The following is a 20,990-nucleotide window of genomic DNA, read 5'->3' as shown; positions in this document are numbered from 1 at the left end:
CTCCTTCATCCCATCCCTCCCATCCCCGTTTTTAAATATTCTCCAGCAGTGAAAACAAATGTGCTTATGAAAGAGTTTGGCAACTCTCACAGTTCCATGTATTTCTTGCTGCTCTAAATATTCCTCACTATTAAATATTCCACTTGTTCTAATCAAGCTCAGCTGAGATTTGAGACTATGGAGTGTTTCCTCCTCAAATGACATTTTTCTCAGGCTCTCAGATCAGTAGTTCATGGCAGCTAGACCAATGCAGGGATAAGCATAAGCATTCACTCTCTTCACCCCTCCCCTAGCACCTTGGGCAACATCAGTAAGCATTTTATTCATGTTTTCATGTAAAGCCATTTCTATTAAATACATTATATTTCTCAGCTCATTCTTGGTCCCAAAGAGTCAAGCTCCAGCAGCTGATGTGTAATGTATTCAGTATTCAACACGTGCCTTCACAGTGTTCATTCAGCACCACTGAAATTCACCCAGAAAGAAGAGAGACTGAACAAGCCACCCAGCCTCTCAAAGCCTTGGCCCTACACCCATTTAGCTGCTTAGTGGGACTCTTCCACCCCCCATGCCAGAGCATACAGAGCAACATGGAGGTAGACGGAAAGGGTTGGGGTGGGTCTAGATCAGAGGACAGGGTTCATGACCACCAGGTCTGCAATTGTATGGATCTGTGGGTATAACTCCCTGCAGTACAGGTCTAAAGAGGCCTCAGCCCCCATTCCCGACCACAGAATAAAATAACAGCCATGATGGGGCTACGTTGCGATCTGTGGGCTGGCTGTGTATGGATTCTCTCACTTCAGTCACTGCATAGGTCCTGCCCAAAACCCATTATTTTTAGGCTTTGTGCAGGCCATAAAAGACTTGCTCCTAACTGGTGGGAGCCCAGCCATTTTGTAGTCTGCCCATCAAATTATGGCTTACGAAGGAATATATGGTAAATCTATCTGCCTGCTGAAAATTAATTGGTTTGTTAATGTTGAATTAATACAGATAATAAATAATATGGATTTATTGTCTTTTTTAAAGATATTTGTGAATACGCTAAAATACCTGCAAAACAATGAGTTCCTTGTGGATGTGGATTTGTGGGGACTTTTTGCAAACTTGGAGGAGTTAAACCAGGTGAGGAAAAAAAGAAGAAATTTCATTTAGATCAAAAGCTGACAGCATAATTAAAAAAGAGGAACACAAAGAATTGCCAGAACCAGATTTCAGTGTCTGTATCTTGAACTTGACCCTAAGGACACTGTCCCCCTCTCTCTTTGGTAAAACAATTTGGATGAGGCATCTGATCAGGCCAAATGATTTCATGAACAGGCATAGAGCCATTTGAGTTTTGGTTATGGCTGTAGTCTGATCGTGTCCTGTTTCCTGTCATAAGATGAGTTTGGCATTAGCTCTTTAAAATAGAGTCTTGTTAAATCATGGGTTTTGGCAGTCCTCACTATACAAACATTAGGGCAGAACAATCACAACAGCCAGATCCATACAACAATGAATTTCCCGTATCAAACAATTGCATAGACATGAAGTGTCTGCTACACTATGGTCCCTTTGTGCTACTCCATAAGGACAAAGGGTACAGAAACCACCCACATCTCCCCAGCTAGGGATTCCCCAGGTGACGTGCTTGACTCATGTGCTACTCACCCTGCAGCTTCTGGGGCAAGGTGGAGAGAAGACACGCCCAGAGTGCTCTGTGCTCTGTCTATCCTCAGCTTGTGGCCAGTCCCCTTGGGGACTCTTTTCCAACATGTGAAAGTTAAAGTAGTCCCTATGCTGCTCTGACTTGTGCTGGGGCCAGGAAAAGACTCAGGGATCCCTAGCACCACCCACCCTGAGTGTAAACTCAGAAAAGCAAATATTACACTATTACTCTGCTATTTTTAGGGTGCTAGCTCGAGCAAAGTTAGCGTGATTCTCTACCCAGGCTGGGAGGCATGTGCTGAGCTGCAGTGTAGACATCTCCTAAGTGACCAAGTATTAAAAATACTAAAATATTAAAAATATTTGCTTTTTTAATAGTGTAAACTCAGAAAAGCAGAGAACCTGGCCTAAGATCTCCATTTTGCAAGGACAGCATTCTCTGCAAGGCATTTTAATGCCAAGACAAGTTAGTCAAGATTGCAATTGATAATACCAGGCATTCCTTCAAGCTGAAATAGTTGTTACGTGGCTTTAATGGCAAAGCAAAACTCTGTCCTGCCTTTGACAGCATCACATAAGACAAAAGAAATTATTTCCAAACTGATTCTTTTCACTGAATACAAAATTATTGGTGTAAGAGCAAATACATCACCCTGACTGAATGAGGGGTGGCGTTTGGGAACAGTTTCTGACTCCATTAGTGAATGAGCACTACAGAAGATGATCACTAAGATCAAATGCTACTCTACTAAGAAAACTGTCTGTTGCAGTTTTCTTCCTCAAAGTTACACTTCCCACAGTCACTGACATCTCATTTTTGTTGCTCTTCTTCTACCAGCACAGAAAGAATTTGCCTTCTATAATAAGGATTGCAAAGATTAATCAGTGTCTGCACAGTGGCTTGAACATACAAAGGGCTAAGTATTATTATTAGAGCTCTGTTGGTGAGAGGCAGTATGAGCTAGTAGATACTGACAGTCAGGAGATGTTGATTCTACTCCCATCTGTGCCATTGGCTTGCTGGGTGACATTGGCCCAATCAGTTCATCTCTCTGTGTCTCTGTTTCCTCCACCAGCCAATATCTTTCCTGTCTATTTAGAGTGTAATCACTTCAAGACAAGGCCCTGATTTTTACTCTGCTCATGCAGTGCCCAGCCCACTGGGCTTCTATATCAGTCTGAGCCCTTTGATGTTGTTACTCTATGTCATGGGTCATGCATACTCCATCCCCTTTTGGAACTGGTGAGACGGGCTGCCACTCCAGGATGGGAGGCAGCCAGGGGTAGGGGAACCCGGGCCCTCCCTCTCCACCGGGTCCCAACCCAGTACCCTGTCGATTGCAGGGTGGCCTGCCACCAGCTCAGGGATCCAGCCAAAACACACTGAGCTAGTCTCTGGTTCTACAACCACCTCTCCGCAAAGATTCCCTAGGTTGCTTCCTACCCGCTTCTCTACGGCTTGTAGTCTCAGAGTTCCCACAGTCTCTCCTCCCTCTGTGGCATCGAAGCCTGAGGGTCGTCGGTTGCCACCATCTGGCTGGCCTCCACATCATGAAGTGCCAGTGGTCCTTCAGTAGGAGCCTGCAACCCAGGGTCTGTCAGTGGCAGGATTGCCCGCCACCAGCTCAGGGATCCAGCCAAAACATGCCGAGCTAGTCTCTGGTTCTACAACCACCTCCCCACAAAGATTCGCTGGGTTGCTTCCAATCTGCTTCTCCAAGGCTTGTTGTCCCAGGGTTCCCATGGTCTCTCCTCCCCCTGTGGGATCTGGAGCCTGGAGGTCATCGGTTGCTGCTGGCTGGCTCGCTGGCATCCGCATCATGAAGTGCCAGCGGTCCTTCAGCAGGGCCTGCAGCACACCTCCTCCCTCTCCAATGGTTCGTCCTGAATAAGATGAGCTGTTCCCTTTTATACATGGTTTCCAACTGGAGCATGCCCAGAAGGGTTGAGGGGGCATGGCCTCCTCGGCCCAAAGAGAGGCATTAATCCCTGCAGTCCCAGTGAGGGGCATGCATGCCCCGTCACACTATAATACGACATAATAATGAAAATAATAATTGTTACTGCAATAAGTGAGTACTCCCTCAGTTCCCCCTGGTATCCCTACAGAAACAACAGATAAACTAAACATCAGAATAAACATGCATCAAGTCTTTGCCTGGCCCTATCGTGGTGAGAGACAGGGGAGGGGTTGAATTATGTGCTATTTACAGGATGAACACACCGGCGGGTCGATTAGGATACAATCAGGATTGAGTGTTGTTTTTAATACTTTTCCCATTATGCATGTGTATATAATATAGTAACATCCATTATGGTCAAATGTGGGGAAAATGATACTGACACCCTTGCCATAAAAGAGCTTTATGTTGTGAAATATATAAAATACACCTTGCCAACATGCTAGAGTTAATACTGTACCACGAGCAACTCCCCGAAAGCTATGTAGGCCCACACATTTGCTAAACAAAATAGAGTGCTCAAAATTAAAATCCCAGCATTTTAATGTAGTTCACTACGGTACTGGAGATACAGCAATTATTTTCGATTCTGTCTCTACAGGAATACTGTAGATTCCTGATACCACTGCATGGTAAATGTAGATTTCACAGTAAATTTTTCTATGGTGGCACAAGATGTGGAGATTCAGATAGGACCACTAGAATCTAAGTGAAAATATTTTTTTAAAACTTCATTTGGGAGAATGCCTTGCTTGCAAAGGCAATTTTCACATTCTGGTCCCTTGGCAGTTTAAAAGAAATGTTTTTCATTATCTTCAGGAAATTGAAATAAGGTGGAATATAAATTACAATCGCTTTCCAAATGAGTTTGAATACCTCTTTAATCACATTGCATCTACAGTGTTCTGTCACATCAGATCACTATACAGCATTTATTTCTGTAATTCCCAATGTTAATTTGTGTTGAATATTCATATGAATTATGTAGCTACTGTTCTAAAATAAATGTAATTGGAAAAATGTAATATTGTGTCATCATTTTTGTTAAACAGAGCTTGACAAGGCCTAAGTGGGTGTTTTTAACAGGATTGTTTTAACTTCTGGTTAACTTAAGCACTTAGACCATGATTCGGAAAGGGATTGTGCCCGCTGACTTAAAGTCAGTCAATGGAGCTTGGTGCAAGTATAGGGCTTTATTGGGTGTGGAGTCAGTTGCAGGATCTGGACTTTAAAAATATTTAATGGTAAAAATAAAGCTCAGAAGAGCAGACAAACTAATTTTTTTTCTTTCCTTGACTAGGTGAGTCTCCGTTTTGTGACTGATTTTTTCAAAATTGTAAAGGACCATATCACTGCATCTGAATCCTCCCTGGATTTCATCTCTGTACTCACAAAGGTAACATGGTCAGAAAGGCTCTGTAGTAGGACTCTAAATGTAGTGCAGAAAGTTTTTGAAGCTGCTTTCTTGGTCACATTCCACTTTTAGTAAAAGACCTAGATCATATAATAGGAGGAATCAAGCTGTCCAATGGGAGCTTCAGAGATACATTCACTCTTCTTTCACTCAATGGGTGAAATCCTGGCCCCACTGAAGTCAATGAGAGTTTGCCATTGACTTCACGGGGGACAAGATTTCACCCCAAATTTGTAAGTGCCTCTAACACAGGTGGATATCTTAGTACATTCCTAAATATAAGGCTATGCAAAGCTGTTCCGTAGCCTAGCACTTTTTATCATCTACTTTATTTTTCCGGCAGTAAAGTCTCAACACTGCAGATGCCCGTAGAATTGCTAGAGTTGTGGCAGGATTCTTTAAGAAAGTAGTTTTCTTTGGCAAGTTTACTCTCTATTGTAGCCCGATTTTCCCTGTTGCAATCAAATCTCCGGCAAAATGTACCTTACAAAAACTAAGAAAAGTAGATTGCTTTGCCCATTGTTTTGCCCCTCACTAGGACATTCCTCTTTTTCAATCTTGTTAAACTTCTAAATCTTTTGTCTTGCAGTATTTTCAAGGTAACCTCTGCCAGACACACCAGATTTACTGCCTTCATTACACCTCAGCCATCTTTTACTTGGAGAACCTGAGGCAGAGAGAAGATTTTGGAATCTATCTGAAAGTAAAGTGTTGGTTTTGCTCTCCTTGTTGAGTCTTCCACCATCCTATCCTGTCTTTAAAAACAAATTGGAAAAGCTATATTATATTTTAGATAATAGTCTATGCCTTTTTTCTTGAAATGCAAACAATATCACAGGTTTAAATATACTGGGTAGAATCCTGGCTCCACTGAAGTCAGAGGCAAAATTTCCACTGACATGAGCTCCTTCAATGGCACCAGGTTTTCATCCACTCCATTCATACTTTCAATTAGTGCAACCTGTAAAATACAGAATTATTAGATGTTAGAATTAGTTTCCAACCGGAGCAGGTCAAACAGCTGGGCTGTTAATCCAAAGCTGTCATATGTTACCGCCTATTGCAGGGTAGGAGCAGCAGGGTTGGCCAATGTATAATGTCCTGTGATATCTGCAAACACTGGGAGGAGAGTGGAGCAGTTGACATAACTAAGTACCTAATGCAACAATCCCCTCTTGGGATTGCCTAACACTGAGCGCAGAAGCTAAAATAAGTGCCTATTTTTAAGAGGTTTGGGGGGAGGGATAGTTCAGTGGTTTGAGCATTGGCCTGCTAAACCCAGGGTTGTGAGTTCAATCCTTGAGGGGGCCATTTAGGGATCTGAGGCAAAAATTGGAGATTGGTCCTGCTTTGAGTAGGAGGTTGCACTAGATGACTTCCTGAGGTCCCTTCCAACCCTGATATTCTATGATTTTCTGTCTTATGTGATCTGCTCAAAGATCAGACCTTGTAACAATCACTTGACTCCAGGAGCTGCTGCTTTAATGAGAACACCAAATAGCATGAAACTCACAAGAGTTGCCACACCTTAGGAATAGGAGATTCAAGAGGCTTTTGTGTGAACTGGAGAGGCTGGCGTGGTGGTTTTGTCACTTAAGCTCTGTCTTTATTTGAAGCCGTGTTTATATTCACATGGTCTTATCAGACTTTACAAGCACAACATTCAGAATAAGATAAGTGCTTTATTACTTCATTCTGAGCCTGAATTCTCTTTGCAGAGGGAAGTTAAAAGCATGTGTCTAAACCAAGCTAACAGCACCAGACACATGAATATAATGAAAGAGCATGGTAGTGCTTTTGCGTGTTTTTGTGAATCTGTGAGAAAAGAGTTGGTAGAGTTTTCATTGAATCCGAGGGAGAACACTTGAATGCTTCCTCTCCCCCTTTGCATATTTATATCTCTGTGACCCATCTGGGAGGGAAGAGGATCTCCTTGAGTGCACAGGATGGAACTAAAACAGCAGCTCATTGATGTAAATGTCATTTTTACCCTTTGAGATACATTTTGTTTTACTGTATCTGAAACCAGCTGGGAAGAAGAGAGAGACTGGGAGGCTAGCACAACAATACTACATTTAGTGGCTTGGCTTTTCCCTGTCATGTAGCAGTATCTCCATTGACTTGACCTAAACTCTTGCCAAGCTTGAAGAGTTATTGTTTATGGACTTCTAAAGTGAGCACGAGTGGTCAAATTCTGCTCTTAGTTACACTGCATATATCTGAAATCAGTGGTGTTAATCCAGATTTACACTAACCAAATTTAGCCCATAGACTGCATGGGATAGGGCCCTACCACTTTTATTTATCTTTAGCATCACACAGACCAATAGCACTACATAAATAATAAATAACGGACATCACCATTTCAAACTTCCTCAGCTTTCAGATTTTACTCTATTTAAACCTGATAAATGAGCTCACTCTTATGGGCAGCTCCAGGGTGGTAGCCAAGTGTCCTGCCCCCACTAGGGGCATTTGGGGTCTGAATAGCTCCAGTACCACCAGGAGTCCCCCAGGGGCAACAGAGACACATCTAAGGGCAAAACTCACTCTTTTATAAGCAGTCAAATGTTGGAGAGGAAATGGCTCTGGAGGAACCCCCGATTGAGATTTTTCTTGATGAGATCAAATGGTATAGTGAAGAAATGTATTATTAGGAATTAGTATAATGCCTGAAATGTTAAGTTATCTATACCAAAAATTAACCTGTGGGACTGATTCAGCTCCTCTTGTAGTGAAAGGGTGCCTTTCCATTGACTTCACTGGGATCTGAATTGGCTTCATCACAAGTGGATCCCCATTTCATTTCAGTCAACTGATGATGCAGCTAATTTCTTATTAACGGCTTTGTCAGAAAGCAGCCAGAGGTTGTGGATCCTAAAACAGGCTTCCTTTATATTCAGCAGTGGTGTGAACAAAATGAACAGTGCAAACGGCTACATCTACCAGAACTGTTGGTGGCTCCTTTACACAGACTGACCCGATATCCCCTCCTCCTTAACAATATCTGGAAGAGAAGCACTGATGCAGCACAGAAAGCCACCATCCACTCTATTAAGGAAAAGGTGGAAAAGTCCTTACGTAAGTAGCTGAGATTAAAAGTCAAGTTCTCCATTTAGTATTTTCTCTGAGGGTTTACGCACTTGAGGTTCAAATGTAAAGGAGGTTGTTGTTTTTTACTGTGTGAAGATGTGATTGGTGGCATGAAAAACTCCCTTTGAGGCCTTCTCTTTTTCTCAAAATTGTCTGGTACCATTCTCATATTGTCAAAATCTTCCCTCAGTATGGTAATGCAGCACTTAAATCAGTCAGTCACTTGTATTCACAAAGAATCACTTGAGCAGTTCACAAATGGGAACAAATCAAGGAGTATCTCAAACAAAGAGGTCTTTGAGATGGAGTCATGTCTGGGAAGGATTCGGAGCGTTTAATCCTTAAAAGAATAAAATTCCACACACAAGGGGCATATTAAGCCAACAACCTTTCTCGGAATGACAGTCTTAACCTGTAAGGTATCTTGGAAGCCATCTTATCTAAGGAAAACTTTCTCCAGCTTATAAAAAAATGGATGGGTTTTTATACTGGAGTCTATTTTACATAAATAACCTATTAATTCAGTTATTTCCTGGAACCCACAATTTGCAGTTGTAAATATCTGGTAGCTCTGAAGCTCATTATAAGACAAACTTATTTTTCCAGTGCTCCAGTCCAGCTCCCACTGAAGTCAATGAGAGTTTTAATAGATAGAAAGTGAATACACCTATTGGCGTATGCCTGGACCAGTAACCTCTGCCCAGGATTACATATCAGGAAATGGCTTTGGTCCACTTAGCCTGTCTGCCTTCATGTCCTCATCTGTGACATTACAACTTACCTGTCTTGCTAGGATGGTGTGAGGGGTAACTTTACCTCCAGCATTCCCTCCCTTGCTGTGTGCAAAATGGCTGTGCATGCAAAATTAGGAGTCATATTGAAGTTTTGCTCTTTAAGGCCCTGATTCTGCAGACTAATGCACGTGCTTCATTTTACACACTGTGAATAGATCTCCTGAGTCCCAGTCCAGTGCCTAAATCACAAAAGCATCCTTCCTTTTAAAGTTTGTTCTTAAGGATTCGCATTGATTCCAATGGCTTTTGAATCAGTCTCTAAATGATAAAAGCTAATTTACCCTTAAATAAACCACTAAAGAACTTTCTCATGCTACTGGAGTCACTCATGAACCAATTATAGACAGGGTCCAGCCAATTCCCTCCCCCGCCCGCCACAGCTCCCCAGCCTTGCACCCCCAGCATATATTGTCTTGCTCTGGTCAGAAGCCTGGTTACCTAAGAAATAAAATAAATTTACAGTGTAAGTTCTGCAAACTAAACAGGATTTGAATAAAGCAGTGTCTCACCCTGACAGATGGTACAAACAGATCACAGATCTTCAATACACAGGCTGGAACTCTCCTCCAGCCTAGGACCATGCTCCCCAATTCAAAGTCTTTGTCCTCCAGATGTGTTTCCAGGTGTTGAGTTGTGGCAGCAATGAGGCCAAGTGATGAAGTCACTTCCCCTCTTTTATAGTTTCTTCCAGTTTGCTGAAAAGATCTATGCTTTGTCCCCATTGGTCAAACAGCCTCCATTGTATATGCCCTCTATCTGAAAAGTCTTCATTGTATACAGTTCCTGGGATAATGAATTCTCTTTAATTGGCCATCAGCATGACTGGCTACTCCACTGTCGTACCTGAAAGGCTGGCTATGGGTGTTCCCAACCTCACAGTAACACACACATAACAAAACTTTGTAACTTCCCATACAATGACAGCACATACGATCCAATAGGATATTAATGTTCAACAGCTCAAGACTTTTAAAATGATGCCTCACAAGGCATACTTTGTACAAAACATATCATAATTATATGACAGTGATGAATATGGGGGTTCCAGGGTGTTGCTTTGAGGTACAGAGTGCCAGAAACTCCCACTGAAATCACTGGGAGTTAGCCATCTAAACACCTTTGAGGGTTTAGGCCAGAGTCCCTCCTCTTCCACTGCAGTCTAGCACTGTTAAAGGCATTCAACATCTCCCAAGCTTGTTGTCAACCATGGGAAAAATTGATATTTTGTATTTTTCAGGAGACCTTGAAGGTAAAGTAAAATGGCTGGACAATTTTCAGAAATGTAGGCAGCTGCACGAGGTTATAATTTGGCCTCCACTTTGGGATCGTGACAAAAGGTTCTTTCTCCCAGAGGTAAGCCGTGTATTCACTACTTTTAAAATGTTAGCCTGAGGACTTCTTCTTTGAAGAAAATTTTCATATAGTTCTTACATTTGCCCGACCTTTGTGTTGTGGTCTAAAGATGATAATTATCTCTGTATTCTAACTCATGTAGGTGTACATTATTATTAGTTATATTCTGATAGTATGTAGATGCCCCAATCAAGAGTAGGCTCCATTGTGCTAGGCGCTGGGCAGACACATGTGCACAGATGTTCTTAGCCTTGAAAAACTTGCCCTCTTCATGCTTAGCTTTACTCACACAAGTAGTTCAGGGCTGGAGAGAAGGACTCTTCCCTGCTGCCGCATCTCTGGCGGTAACCAGAGTCCTCCTTTCCCCTTCTGAAGTTCAGGGTCTGTCTTTTTGGAGGTGGAAAGGGTTTCTACCACACTTGGCTCTGAGGTTGGGATGTCAACTGGTCCAACAATCTATGGGAGATCCACGTTGCTTACTCCAGGGAGCTGAAGAAGTATCCCAACCCAAGAATCATATGAGGTTGATACAAATACTACTTCTTATTACTCCTTTATTAGCTGGTTTTAAGGTAGAAACATGCAAAATTGTTCACCTTCCTCACTTCCCAGGATGAACCTAAGAAATTCACGTTAGCATTTGTAATGTAAAAATATGAATTTTCCATGAAAATGGTTCTGCTTTCTGCCGAGGTGACCCATTGATCTCCTCTTGCCTTTGAAGCCTGAGTTTAAGTAACGTCATGGTACAGTTGCTAAGTGGGGCTCACCTTGATGTTCAATGCTGTTAAATTCATTAAACTCACTCTAAAGAAGATGATCCCAGTTTTAATTTTCAAAGAATTAAACTTGTTTAATCCAGAGTATTGCTGAAAAAACCATGGCCATGGTTAGTTTGATGTAAACCTGAATATCCTACAAATATGAAGAGTATTTCTCAGACTCCTTAACAACTGGTCAATTTCCAGTTCCAGGTCAAATTTGTATGATTCTCTTTTCTATTTTTTCTTCCAAGTGTCTGAAACATATTTTAAGAGAAAACGTGAGTGAAAACATCTTGTCTTCCTCAAACAGACAGCTTCTTCATGAAGGGAGGTTAACTCTTGCAGGTAAATGCCATTTTATTCATGTGCCAGCATTACAGCACAGATTTGTGCCCCACTGATTAATTAGAAATATGGATCAAAGAAAAACAAATATACAACGTGTTATGCAGTGATTGATTATTGTCACATCTGGATGGCCAACCTGCTAAATGCGGAAGGAATCAGCTTGACTGGCCAATGTCCAAATTTCAGAGCAGGTTTTTTATCATGATATTCAGTATTGTGGCTCAGGGAACACAGAGGAAGTTGAGACTGCTCTGTAAAAAGGTGTCCTTGTCGTGTGTGATTGATCTAGGTATTTAAGCAGTTCTAATGCATCCATCACTGTACTAGTATCTAGATGCCATATGCAAGATTAAGGAAAGAATCAAAAAAACGTTTTTTTCATCCCTCCCAAGTTATGAACAGCTTTTCTAAGAGATTAGCCTTGGTGGATGTCTTCAAAGAGGAAGGTGTTACTACGCTGGATTGTGTCCGCCGCTAGTGAGGAAAAGTGTATTGAAACAGGGGACTCTTGAGACTATCCCACCAGTGACATGATCTTGCCCAGCTGCAGTATATTACAGCGTCGGAACATGTCCTTCACGACAATTCCAACAGCATCACCTTGTGCTGCTGTGGCATCATAACACAACGTCGTATCTCTGCAGCACAAGCATCATGTTGTAAAGACGTCCAGGTTTGTCTCATTGGATGAATAAGGCAACATCCCTATCTGAGCATGAGGCAGTAGGGGTTGAGCATGCTCATCCCTACCTGAGTGTGAGGTAGAGACTGGGCAGTGGAAGCATCCCCGTCCTTATCCAAGTGCAAGGAGGACAGAAGCAGCACTGAGAGCAGCACAGTGGGGTGGGATAAAGGTCTCAGCAGTGGTTTAGGCATTAGAAAGAAGTCTTCCGTTTAAAATTCTCTGATTAGTGCAGCCGGGCACTGAGGCAAAGAGAATAAGGCATAGAAGTTGTGATTCACCTTGCTCCTACCCTCACAACTATCATCATAAACTGGTGATGAGAGGACCAGACCAAGATTTCTCCGTCCCCCACAGACACAGGCCAGCAACAGGGAGATGAAAATGTAAGGTGGTAGAACAGACACAACGGTTGGTGCATAAATTAATACAATTCTTTTTTAACTTACAAAAATTCATTGCTATTGTTTGGGAGGGTTTGGCAGAAGGGGGCAGAGCACAAGTGTTTTTTAATCCAGCTCTTCCTTTCATCCCCAAAATTTCAGCCAGCAACCCCCATCACCTGAGCTGTCCACTGCTGATGAGATTAAGTACTGGTACTTATCAAGGATCTACATTTCTTGGAGGAAGAAATTAACGTTGAAGACAGATAGGGTGGCACATCCCTAAATCTTGCAGAAATAAGTTTGCAAGCTCAATTTATTTTAGCTAACATAAGCAATTGGAGAGAGCTCGTGGTTTGGCAATATTTCTTGATCTTTTCATTTTCAAGATGAAAATGAAAAAACATAATTCTAAGCAGGATGAGATGCTGAAAATGGGAAAGAAGCATCTCCTAAAGACACAGATTTAAAAACACATACAGTCTGATACTGAGGTGTGCTGTGCATCTCCAAGCCCAGTGTCAACACCCTAGGTGCCCCGCATTTTTACTCTGAGATAATTCTCTCAAAACTGGGTTGTTTCTTATTACTTTTTGAAACCAAAAGGAAAATGAGTAAAATGTTGCTCATAGCTTCCATCCTAAGAAACAGGTTTACTTCACTAGACATTCCACTAAAATATCTCCTCCTACCATTTTAAAATAGTGTAATCAAACCCTTATGTTAAAGCAGTATTGAGAATCAGAAGCAAACAAACAAGGGCCCAGGAATCCTGACTGGAGCCTGCCACACCATCTCAGCATAATGCACCACATAAGGATATGAGGGACGGTATGCGGAAGATGCAGTTCTTAGTAGCTGGCCCACAGCTCTGAGACTCATGGCTGAAAGTCAGACTGGCCACAAACCTCACCACCTTCAAAATGAAAACTTCAATTCCCAGCAGCAAATGGAGACAAAGGATCACTTGCTCAAGCTGACAATACCTTCTCCCCACCAGCACAAAATCAAAGAAAATATATTAGCTACAGCCACTGTAGAAATTGTAAGACAATGATGGGCAAAAGTACCTAGCATAAATTGAAAAAAAAACATTACAGATTAGCTAATGTGCCTAGATTAGGCAGACTACTGGATAGAGTTTACAATAAATAATTTACATCAGTATAATCAGGGGTGAAAGTAACTTAAAGGACTTACTGGTATGCTGGAGTCCAGAGCAGGGGGTGGGGCCTCAACCGGAAGAGGCAGGGCCTTTAGAGCCCCAGGCCCTTTAAATCAAGATTTAAAGGGCCAGGGGCTCCGGCTGCAGTAGAGGCGACTGGGAGCCCCAGGGTTCAGGGGTTATTTAAAGGGACCCTGGGGCTCAGGGGTTATTTAAATCACCACCGGAGCTACCAGCTGTGGAGGTGGCTGGGAGCCCCAGGGCTCAGGGGTTATTTAAAGGGCCCGGGGCTCCGGCCGCCGCTACCGCAGCAGAGCCCTGGGCCCTTTAAATTGCCACCTGAGCCCCCGTGCTGGAGTTCCAGGGTAGCAGCGGCAGCCGAGAGCTCTGGTGGTGATTTAAATTGCTGAAGGAGCCCCGGGGGCTTCTGGCTGCTGCTGCTACCCTGGGTTCTGGCAGCGGGGCTTGGGTGGCGATTTAAAGGGCCCAGGGCTCTGGCTGCCACTACCACCCCGGACCCTTTAAATCACCGCTGGAGCCCCTCTGCCGGAGCCGTCGGCAATTTAAAGGGCCCCAGATGCCACTGCGATAGCGGCAGCTGGTGCCCTGGGCCCTTTAAATTGCTGCCTGAGTCCCGCTGCTGGAGCCCCCGGGATAGTGGCGGCGGCCCGGGGCTCCAGCGGTGATTTAAGGGGCCTGGGTCTCCCAGCCACCACTACCATAGTGGAGCCCCTGGGTCTTTAAATCCCCAGTGGAGCCCTGGGGGCTCCCGGCTGCCGCCACTACCCCAGGGCTCGGGGCTCTGGCAGAGAGTTAAAGGGCCCAGGGCTCTGCTGTGGTAGCGATGGCTGGGAGCCCTGGGCCCTTTAAATCGCCGACGGAACTCTGGGGCTCCCAGCCACCTCCGCAACCCGGGGGCTTTGGCAGCGGGGCTCTGGTGGCAATTTAAAGGGCCTGGGACTGCAGCCACTGCTGAGAGCCCCAGGCCCTTTAAATCGCCGCCTGGGGAAGCCGGTCCAGTATGGTATGCTAAACAGTACCGGCTTACTTTCACCTCTGAGTATAATCCAGGTAATACTATGTGATCAAATATATACCACTGCTAAGCATGAAGGAGCTATGACAAAAATTATACAAGGGCTTTAATATGATACTTGGACCTTAAGAAGCCCAAGGAAAGTAAGTTTTAAACAAATAAGATGGGGAGTCTTATGTTACCTTGTAGTGTACTGTTTGTAGTGTCCTGAATTTCTGGTGAGATAAAGGGACATTCTCAGTGTAGCTCCCACAGCCTTCCAGCCAGGCCCCTGATTAACCAATGTGCACTCGGTTCAATTGCACAGGGCCCCCATCTCAGGAGCAACCAGCTGACCACCCAAACAAAACACACACGCACAAACCCGAGGGCCAGGAAGCAGCAGGGTGTTGCATTGTGGGGGGGAAGGGCCCCACCTGTACGCTGTGTCAAGAGCCTTTGCAGTGTACGTGCGGGATGGGCACCCTCCAATTATTCCCCCTGCAGGCCTCCCACTCCAGGTAGGGGGCTCCCAAAACTCTTTAATCCAACCCTGCTTCCTACAAGTGGCTAGTCCATGACATCGTTAGCCTCTAGAAGCTATTGCTGTTGCCTCCTGCAATAAACCAAGTCATTTTCAAACCAAAACATTTCAGAACAAGCACTCAATGAACTATTTTTCCAGTCTCCAGATTGCCTGTAAGTGAAAGTTCTGGCTGTCCCCGTCTGACCTCTAACCCTGAGAATAGAAATGCATTTTGAGACACTGTTCATTTCAAGACAAACATTCTGAGCATGGAATTTCCTAACGGCACCAAACCTTCTGAAGTTAACATTTCATTTAATGCTGGCCCTGAGTGCTCCTATCTAGGGCATCAAAAGTAACACGCAGGGTGAAGACACCAGATATAAAAGGCTGATGAGTGGCCAGTGATAGCATGAAAGCGTGTGGTCTGGAGTCAATACAGCTAAGCATTATACAATAAGAATATTGCAGGTAAGAGAGGAGAGGGACAGACAAGAGGAAAGGGCAGGAAAGGATAAGGCCTGCAGAAGAGAAAGGAAGTGATTCTGGAAGAGACTAAAGTAGTGAGACAGGACCATGCAAGGAATAAAAAGAAACAGCAGCAGGGTGGAAACCTGTAGAGGGAGCCCTAAAGATAGACTGAGGTGCAAGCTCCACACTCTGGACGTTCGATCCAACAGACTCCCAGAGCTCTAAATGGTTTGCAACATTCCAGGATCCCTGGGTTTCCCTATTTCCCTTTGAAACCATCACTTTTGCTTCTGATGCATGATTATTCATTGTTTATACTACCAGAACACCGAGAAGCCCCAATCAGTTCCGGCGCCTCCACCTTGAAGACTTCAGAATGTACTTATAAAAAATAACTTGCCCTTAAAAGACTTTTATTTCACTATTTCTTCTCTTATCGCCAAGCTAGTGAAGGAAGTTGAGTCCACTCTGTGTTGTGTAGTTATTGAAGGACCTTTATAATGCCATCAACATGCAAATCTGAGTTGCATCATGTAGGCACAACAGGGTGAGACTTTGTACAACTATTTTTAAGGGATCCAGATGAACACTGGAATTTACCCTCGTTATGTATCTGCAATTGCCATAGGGTTAATATTCCCCGGTGACCCATAAGTGAGTTGTTTGGTCGACAGCATGCTGCTCTTTGTAGCTGCTTTCAAAGATATATGATCTGAGTTATTTTGGCAATGAGAAACTGCTGGTCTTTTATTACCACAATTATGAATGACCAAAATGACAAAGCAGAATACCTTTCAAGTCTGGAGTGTGTGAGAGTACAAAAGAGACAATGAGTGGTGGAGTGCCAGATTTGGAGGCCTGCTTAAAATGTATCACATTACACAGATCTGCTTTAGAACAGAAATTACTGGTCCTCAGAACAATCATGCTACTGTTTTGTTTTTCTCCTCAGAAAGTACAAGGATCCTTGATGTCTACCTCTTTCTATTCAGTGATTTCCTATTAATTACCAAAACTAAACGTAACAAAAAGGTAACAATGGGCAGAAACAGTCACACTTACTGTATGTGCTTTTTGCATCCTGGAAAATTTTTATGCAAGTATTTTGGAAGAATTATTTTTAAGAGAAAAACGCAAGTGGAATAATGTATATGAAGGACAGTAATAGATATTTTTAATATAAATAGCGAAGAGTAAAACACACCACAGTAGTTCTTCAGGGCAGTTTAAATGACAGGAGATGTGTATAAAGATGCGATGTTATAGGGCTGATATGGTGTCCAAAGTGTGTATTATTGGTCATTTCTTTAATTCCTTTACCGTTCCCCCAGTTCCCGTACCCAACATACTGGATCTCTAAAGCCAATTGCATCTTCTGAAGTGTGCTGGGCACTTTAATGATACATATCAATTCTATAAACTTGCAGTCTTTTGTGTAAAGGGTGTCAGAAATCAGAACCTTTGGGAGCTAATGAGGAAAAACAGAGAGAAACAGTGAAAATGTGAGCCTCGTGGAAAGAACAGCAACATACTCAGAAACTCTGGGTTCTATCTCTGCCACTGCCCTCACCAGGCATAAAATGGGAGGAATGATACCTCCTTTGTAAGCCACTTTGAGATCTGCTGATGAAATGCACAATATAAAAGCTAGGTATTTTTAATTATTCACCACCAAACAAGCACTTGGCATTTGAGGCTCCAATGTCTTTGAGTACAAAGTCAGTTAAATTTATGAAGATCGTGTAATGGTTTAGCAAAGGTGACATGCTGTAATGCAATAGATGATTGCAGGAGACACTGTCTGAATTAGAAATGGTTTTAAACAAACAGCAGTTGTCACGTTTTTTAGGTTTTGAAAGAGCACAGGTTAGAGTCTATGCCAGCAACACCATGACACAGTCACATTCCCAGTCATATGGTTCTCAACCAGGGGTACATGTACCCCTGGGGGTACGCAGCAGTCTTCCAGGGGGTACATCAACTCATCTAGATATTTTCTTAGTTTTAATACAGTCTACATAAAAAGCACTAGCGAAGTCAGTACAAACTAAAATTTCACCCAGACAAAATGAGAAAGCAATTGTTCAGTAATAGTGTGCTGTGACATTTTTATGTCTGATTTTGTAAGCATGTAGTTTTTAAGTGAGGTGAAATTTGGGGTACACAAGACAAATCAGACCCCCGAAAGGGGTACAGTAGTCTGGAAAGGATGAGAACCACTGCTCTGAACCACACATGCAGGCCCGTAGGAGGCTTTGCCCTGTGTATGCGTGAATCATGTTTCAGAGGCGCTGCATCACGTGTGTGGCCCTTTGCAAATTCCTCATTATAGGTGTCAGTACCGAGCCACCCATATGGCCTGCACAGGGTCTACACTTGGCATATTTTCTAGCAGCGATAAACCCACAAGTGTGAAGAGAACAGTATCCTGTGTTAAACAAGGCATTTGAAAAAAACTAGTATGGTTTGTTTTGTACACTTGGGCTTGACTATGATTTTTAATATGCAGGTTAGCTGCATACTTTGGAGGTTGCTCAGATGATAACAGAAAAAAAATTATTTTGTGGCTTGGTATATATGTGAGGCCTCTAAGCACATTCTGCGGTGAAAACAAGTTGAGAGAGATGTTTAGTGGCTAGAGTTTGTAAACATACAGAGGAGTTTGGTGACTATATAATCAAGTGCTTTCCCTTCCCATTTTCAGAAATATGGGGGCTCAGACGTCAGTTTAATACCTGTATGCCCTTCCTTTTCTCCTGAGCTGCAGTCTTTGGTAAAAGATGGCGGTTCTTGTACAGTCCTGGACCAGCCCATTCCACTAGACAGACTGACACTCAAAAATATTGATCCACTCCATGTGACAGGTACGTTTCATGTGTTTTGTATATTTTGTAAGGCAGCTTTCTATGTACAGTGTATACATAGAGCCCCTGGCCTTTGCACCACTTGCACCTGCCCGCTCACCTCTCTCCTGCCCCAGCATAGAATGGCTCTGAAGGGAGGCCTGCCACTAGAGAGCTCCCATGAGAGAGTCACTTGCCTCCTGAATCATGGGAGTAGGGGGAGTTCCAAGGATGACAGCAGAAACCATGCAAGTCACTGGAGCCTATCTATTGAAATTTGTGTTGCTTTTCACTGTGGCTTTGGAGAGAAGGAGAATGCTATAGACAGTGGCCAGCATTGTCCCAGGGCTATGGAGCCCTATAAAGTGACCCTAGAGTTTTGGGAGGGGAATTTACCACCTTTAATGCTCTCTTCAGTTTAGAGCCTCCTAGAGCCCAATGCTGAGTTACAGAAATAACACAGGGCCATCTGTTAAAAATGTTTCGGTCCCACATACAAGTCAAGTTAACTGTCAAAATCCTACTGCTTGTCCACTGAGCACTCTAGCCCCCCAAATCCACAGATATTAAAAATAAACCTGAAACCCACAGAATTTATGCTAGCCTGGAAGTTCATCCATCCTGACTCATCGGCATTCCACACCACTGCCAAGACAGGCAGCAAAGAGAAAAAACACAACTAACGAGGAGATAAAAGCACTAGTATCAGAATTTAAAAACAGTGGCTTCTTAAACCTGCTGCAGACACTGTCTGTCTCTCCGTGTGTGTCTAAATGCATCTCCCTACCAACACAGCCTGAATCCGTAAACAAATGGCCTGTGACTTGCACTGCAGCCAGTAGGTGAAGGTAAGGGCAACATCTGCCTCGCTGATCTCGGGTGTGCTAGTTTGGGGCATAGACAGATTCTTGTTGCTCAAGAAACCTCCTGGGCATGTAATATGTGAAATCCAATGAGCGGGACTATTGCAATGAAATGAAATGTTTGCCAGTGTACTGTACTTTAGCTGTACAACTAGTGCTCTATCAGATCACATGGAAAAGCTGCAGCAGATCTGGAACCACATCATCAAAGTGTTGAGTCGTATGTCTGTCTCCCTCCTGCCCACGTCCTCCCTTCAATCCATCAATGAAGATAGACAATGCCCCACTTGTTTACTTCTGCCATTCCTGTCTCTGTGCCATCTTCCATGCTGCCCACTGTGCATTGGACACCTCTATATCCCAGGACATCAGGTATCCACTTCCTTCCCATTCAGATCCTTCCTAAAGACCACAATGTCCACAAACCCTAATCATCCCAGAACACCTCTCTATCACCATGTCACACTGCAGAAAACAGTAATTCAGAATAATTCATTAAACTATAACTTAACTCCCTCTCTGGTCTCTTAGTGCATCTTGTCTCCTCTGAGTCTGTCTTTTAGAGTGAAAATCCCCCAGGGAAGGGACTGACTTCATTTTTGTGTCTGGTATAAATGCTGGACACATCACTGGTACTTAACAATAATATATAATAATAATGGGGATAATGCTATCACATGACAGATGTAGTGGCCTCTGATCTAAGCAGAAGACCTTAAGCATAAAGCTTCCTTCACATGGTGATGGGGGATTTCAACTACCCAGACATCTGTTGGGAAAATAACACAGCACGGCACAGATTATCCAACAAGTTCTTAGAATGTATTGAAGACAATTTTTTATTTCAGAAGGTGGAGAAAGCTACTGGGGGGGAAGCTGTTTTAGATTTGATTTTGACAAATAGGGAGGAACTGGTTGAGAATTTGAAAGTGGAAGGCAACTTGGGTGAAAGTGATCATGAAATGGTAGAGTTCATGATTCTAAGGAATGGTAGGAGGGAGAACAGCACAATACAGATAATGGATTTCAAGAAGGGAGACTTTAGCAAACTCGGGGAGTAGGTAGGTAAAATCCCATGGGAAGCAAGTCTAAGGGGAAAAACAATTGAAGACAGTTGTCAGTTTTTCAAAGAGACATTATTAGGGGTACAAAAGCAAACTATCCCACTGCGTAGGAAAGGTAGGAAGTATGGCAAGAGACCACCCTGGCTAAACCATGAGATCTTCAATGATCTAAAACTCAAAAAAGAGTCCTACAAAAAGTGGAAACTCAGTCAAATTACAAAGGATGAATATAAACAAATACTACAAGTATGTAGGGACAAAATTAGAAAAGCCAAGGCACAAAACAAGATCAAACTAGCTAGGAACATAAAAGGTAACAAGAAAACCTTCTACAAATACATTAGAAGCAAGAGGAAGACCAAGGACAGAGTAGGCCCATTACTCAATGAGGGGGGAAAGACAATAACAGAAAATGCGGAAATGTCAGAGGTGCTTAATGATTTCTTTGTTTCGGTTTTCACCAAGAAGGTTAGTGGTGATTGGACATCTAACATAGTGAATGCCAGTGAAAATGAGGTAGGATCAGAATCTAAAATAGGGAAAGAACAAGTCAAAAATTACTTGGACAAGATATATGTCTTCAGATCACCAGGGCCCT

General features: G+C 43.1%; 1 protein-coding gene across 1 annotated transcript in view; it reads left to right on the top strand.

Annotated features, from left to right (window-relative positions):
• The window catches only part of PLEKHG7 (pleckstrin homology and RhoGEF domain containing G7), a 57,312-nt gene that overhangs the window by 18,391 nt on the left and 17,931 nt on the right, over positions 1-20,990 (top strand). Inside the window, exons 7-14 of the mRNA XM_073338129.1 lie at positions 1,033-1,128; positions 4,915-5,010; positions 5,618-5,731; positions 7,935-8,109; positions 10,153-10,268; positions 11,284-11,377; positions 16,575-16,654; positions 18,327-18,486. Of these exons, the coding sequence (XP_073194230.1) occupies positions 1,033-1,128; positions 4,915-5,010; positions 5,618-5,731; positions 7,935-8,109; positions 10,153-10,268; positions 11,284-11,377; positions 16,575-16,654; positions 18,327-18,486 (931 nt within the window). The remainder of the gene's footprint in view (positions 1-1,032; positions 1,129-4,914; positions 5,011-5,617; positions 5,732-7,934; positions 8,110-10,152; positions 10,269-11,283; positions 11,378-16,574; positions 16,655-18,326; positions 18,487-20,990) is intronic.

The sequence above is a fragment of the Lepidochelys kempii genome, chromosome 1 (assembly GCF_965140285.1).
Source record: "Lepidochelys kempii isolate rLepKem1 chromosome 1, rLepKem1.hap1, whole genome shotgun sequence".
Classification (NCBI taxonomy): domain Eukaryota; kingdom Metazoa; phylum Chordata; order Testudines; family Cheloniidae; genus Lepidochelys; species Lepidochelys kempii.
Note: the sequence above shows the minus strand (reverse complement) of the source record. Positions and strands in the feature narration are given on the sequence as shown.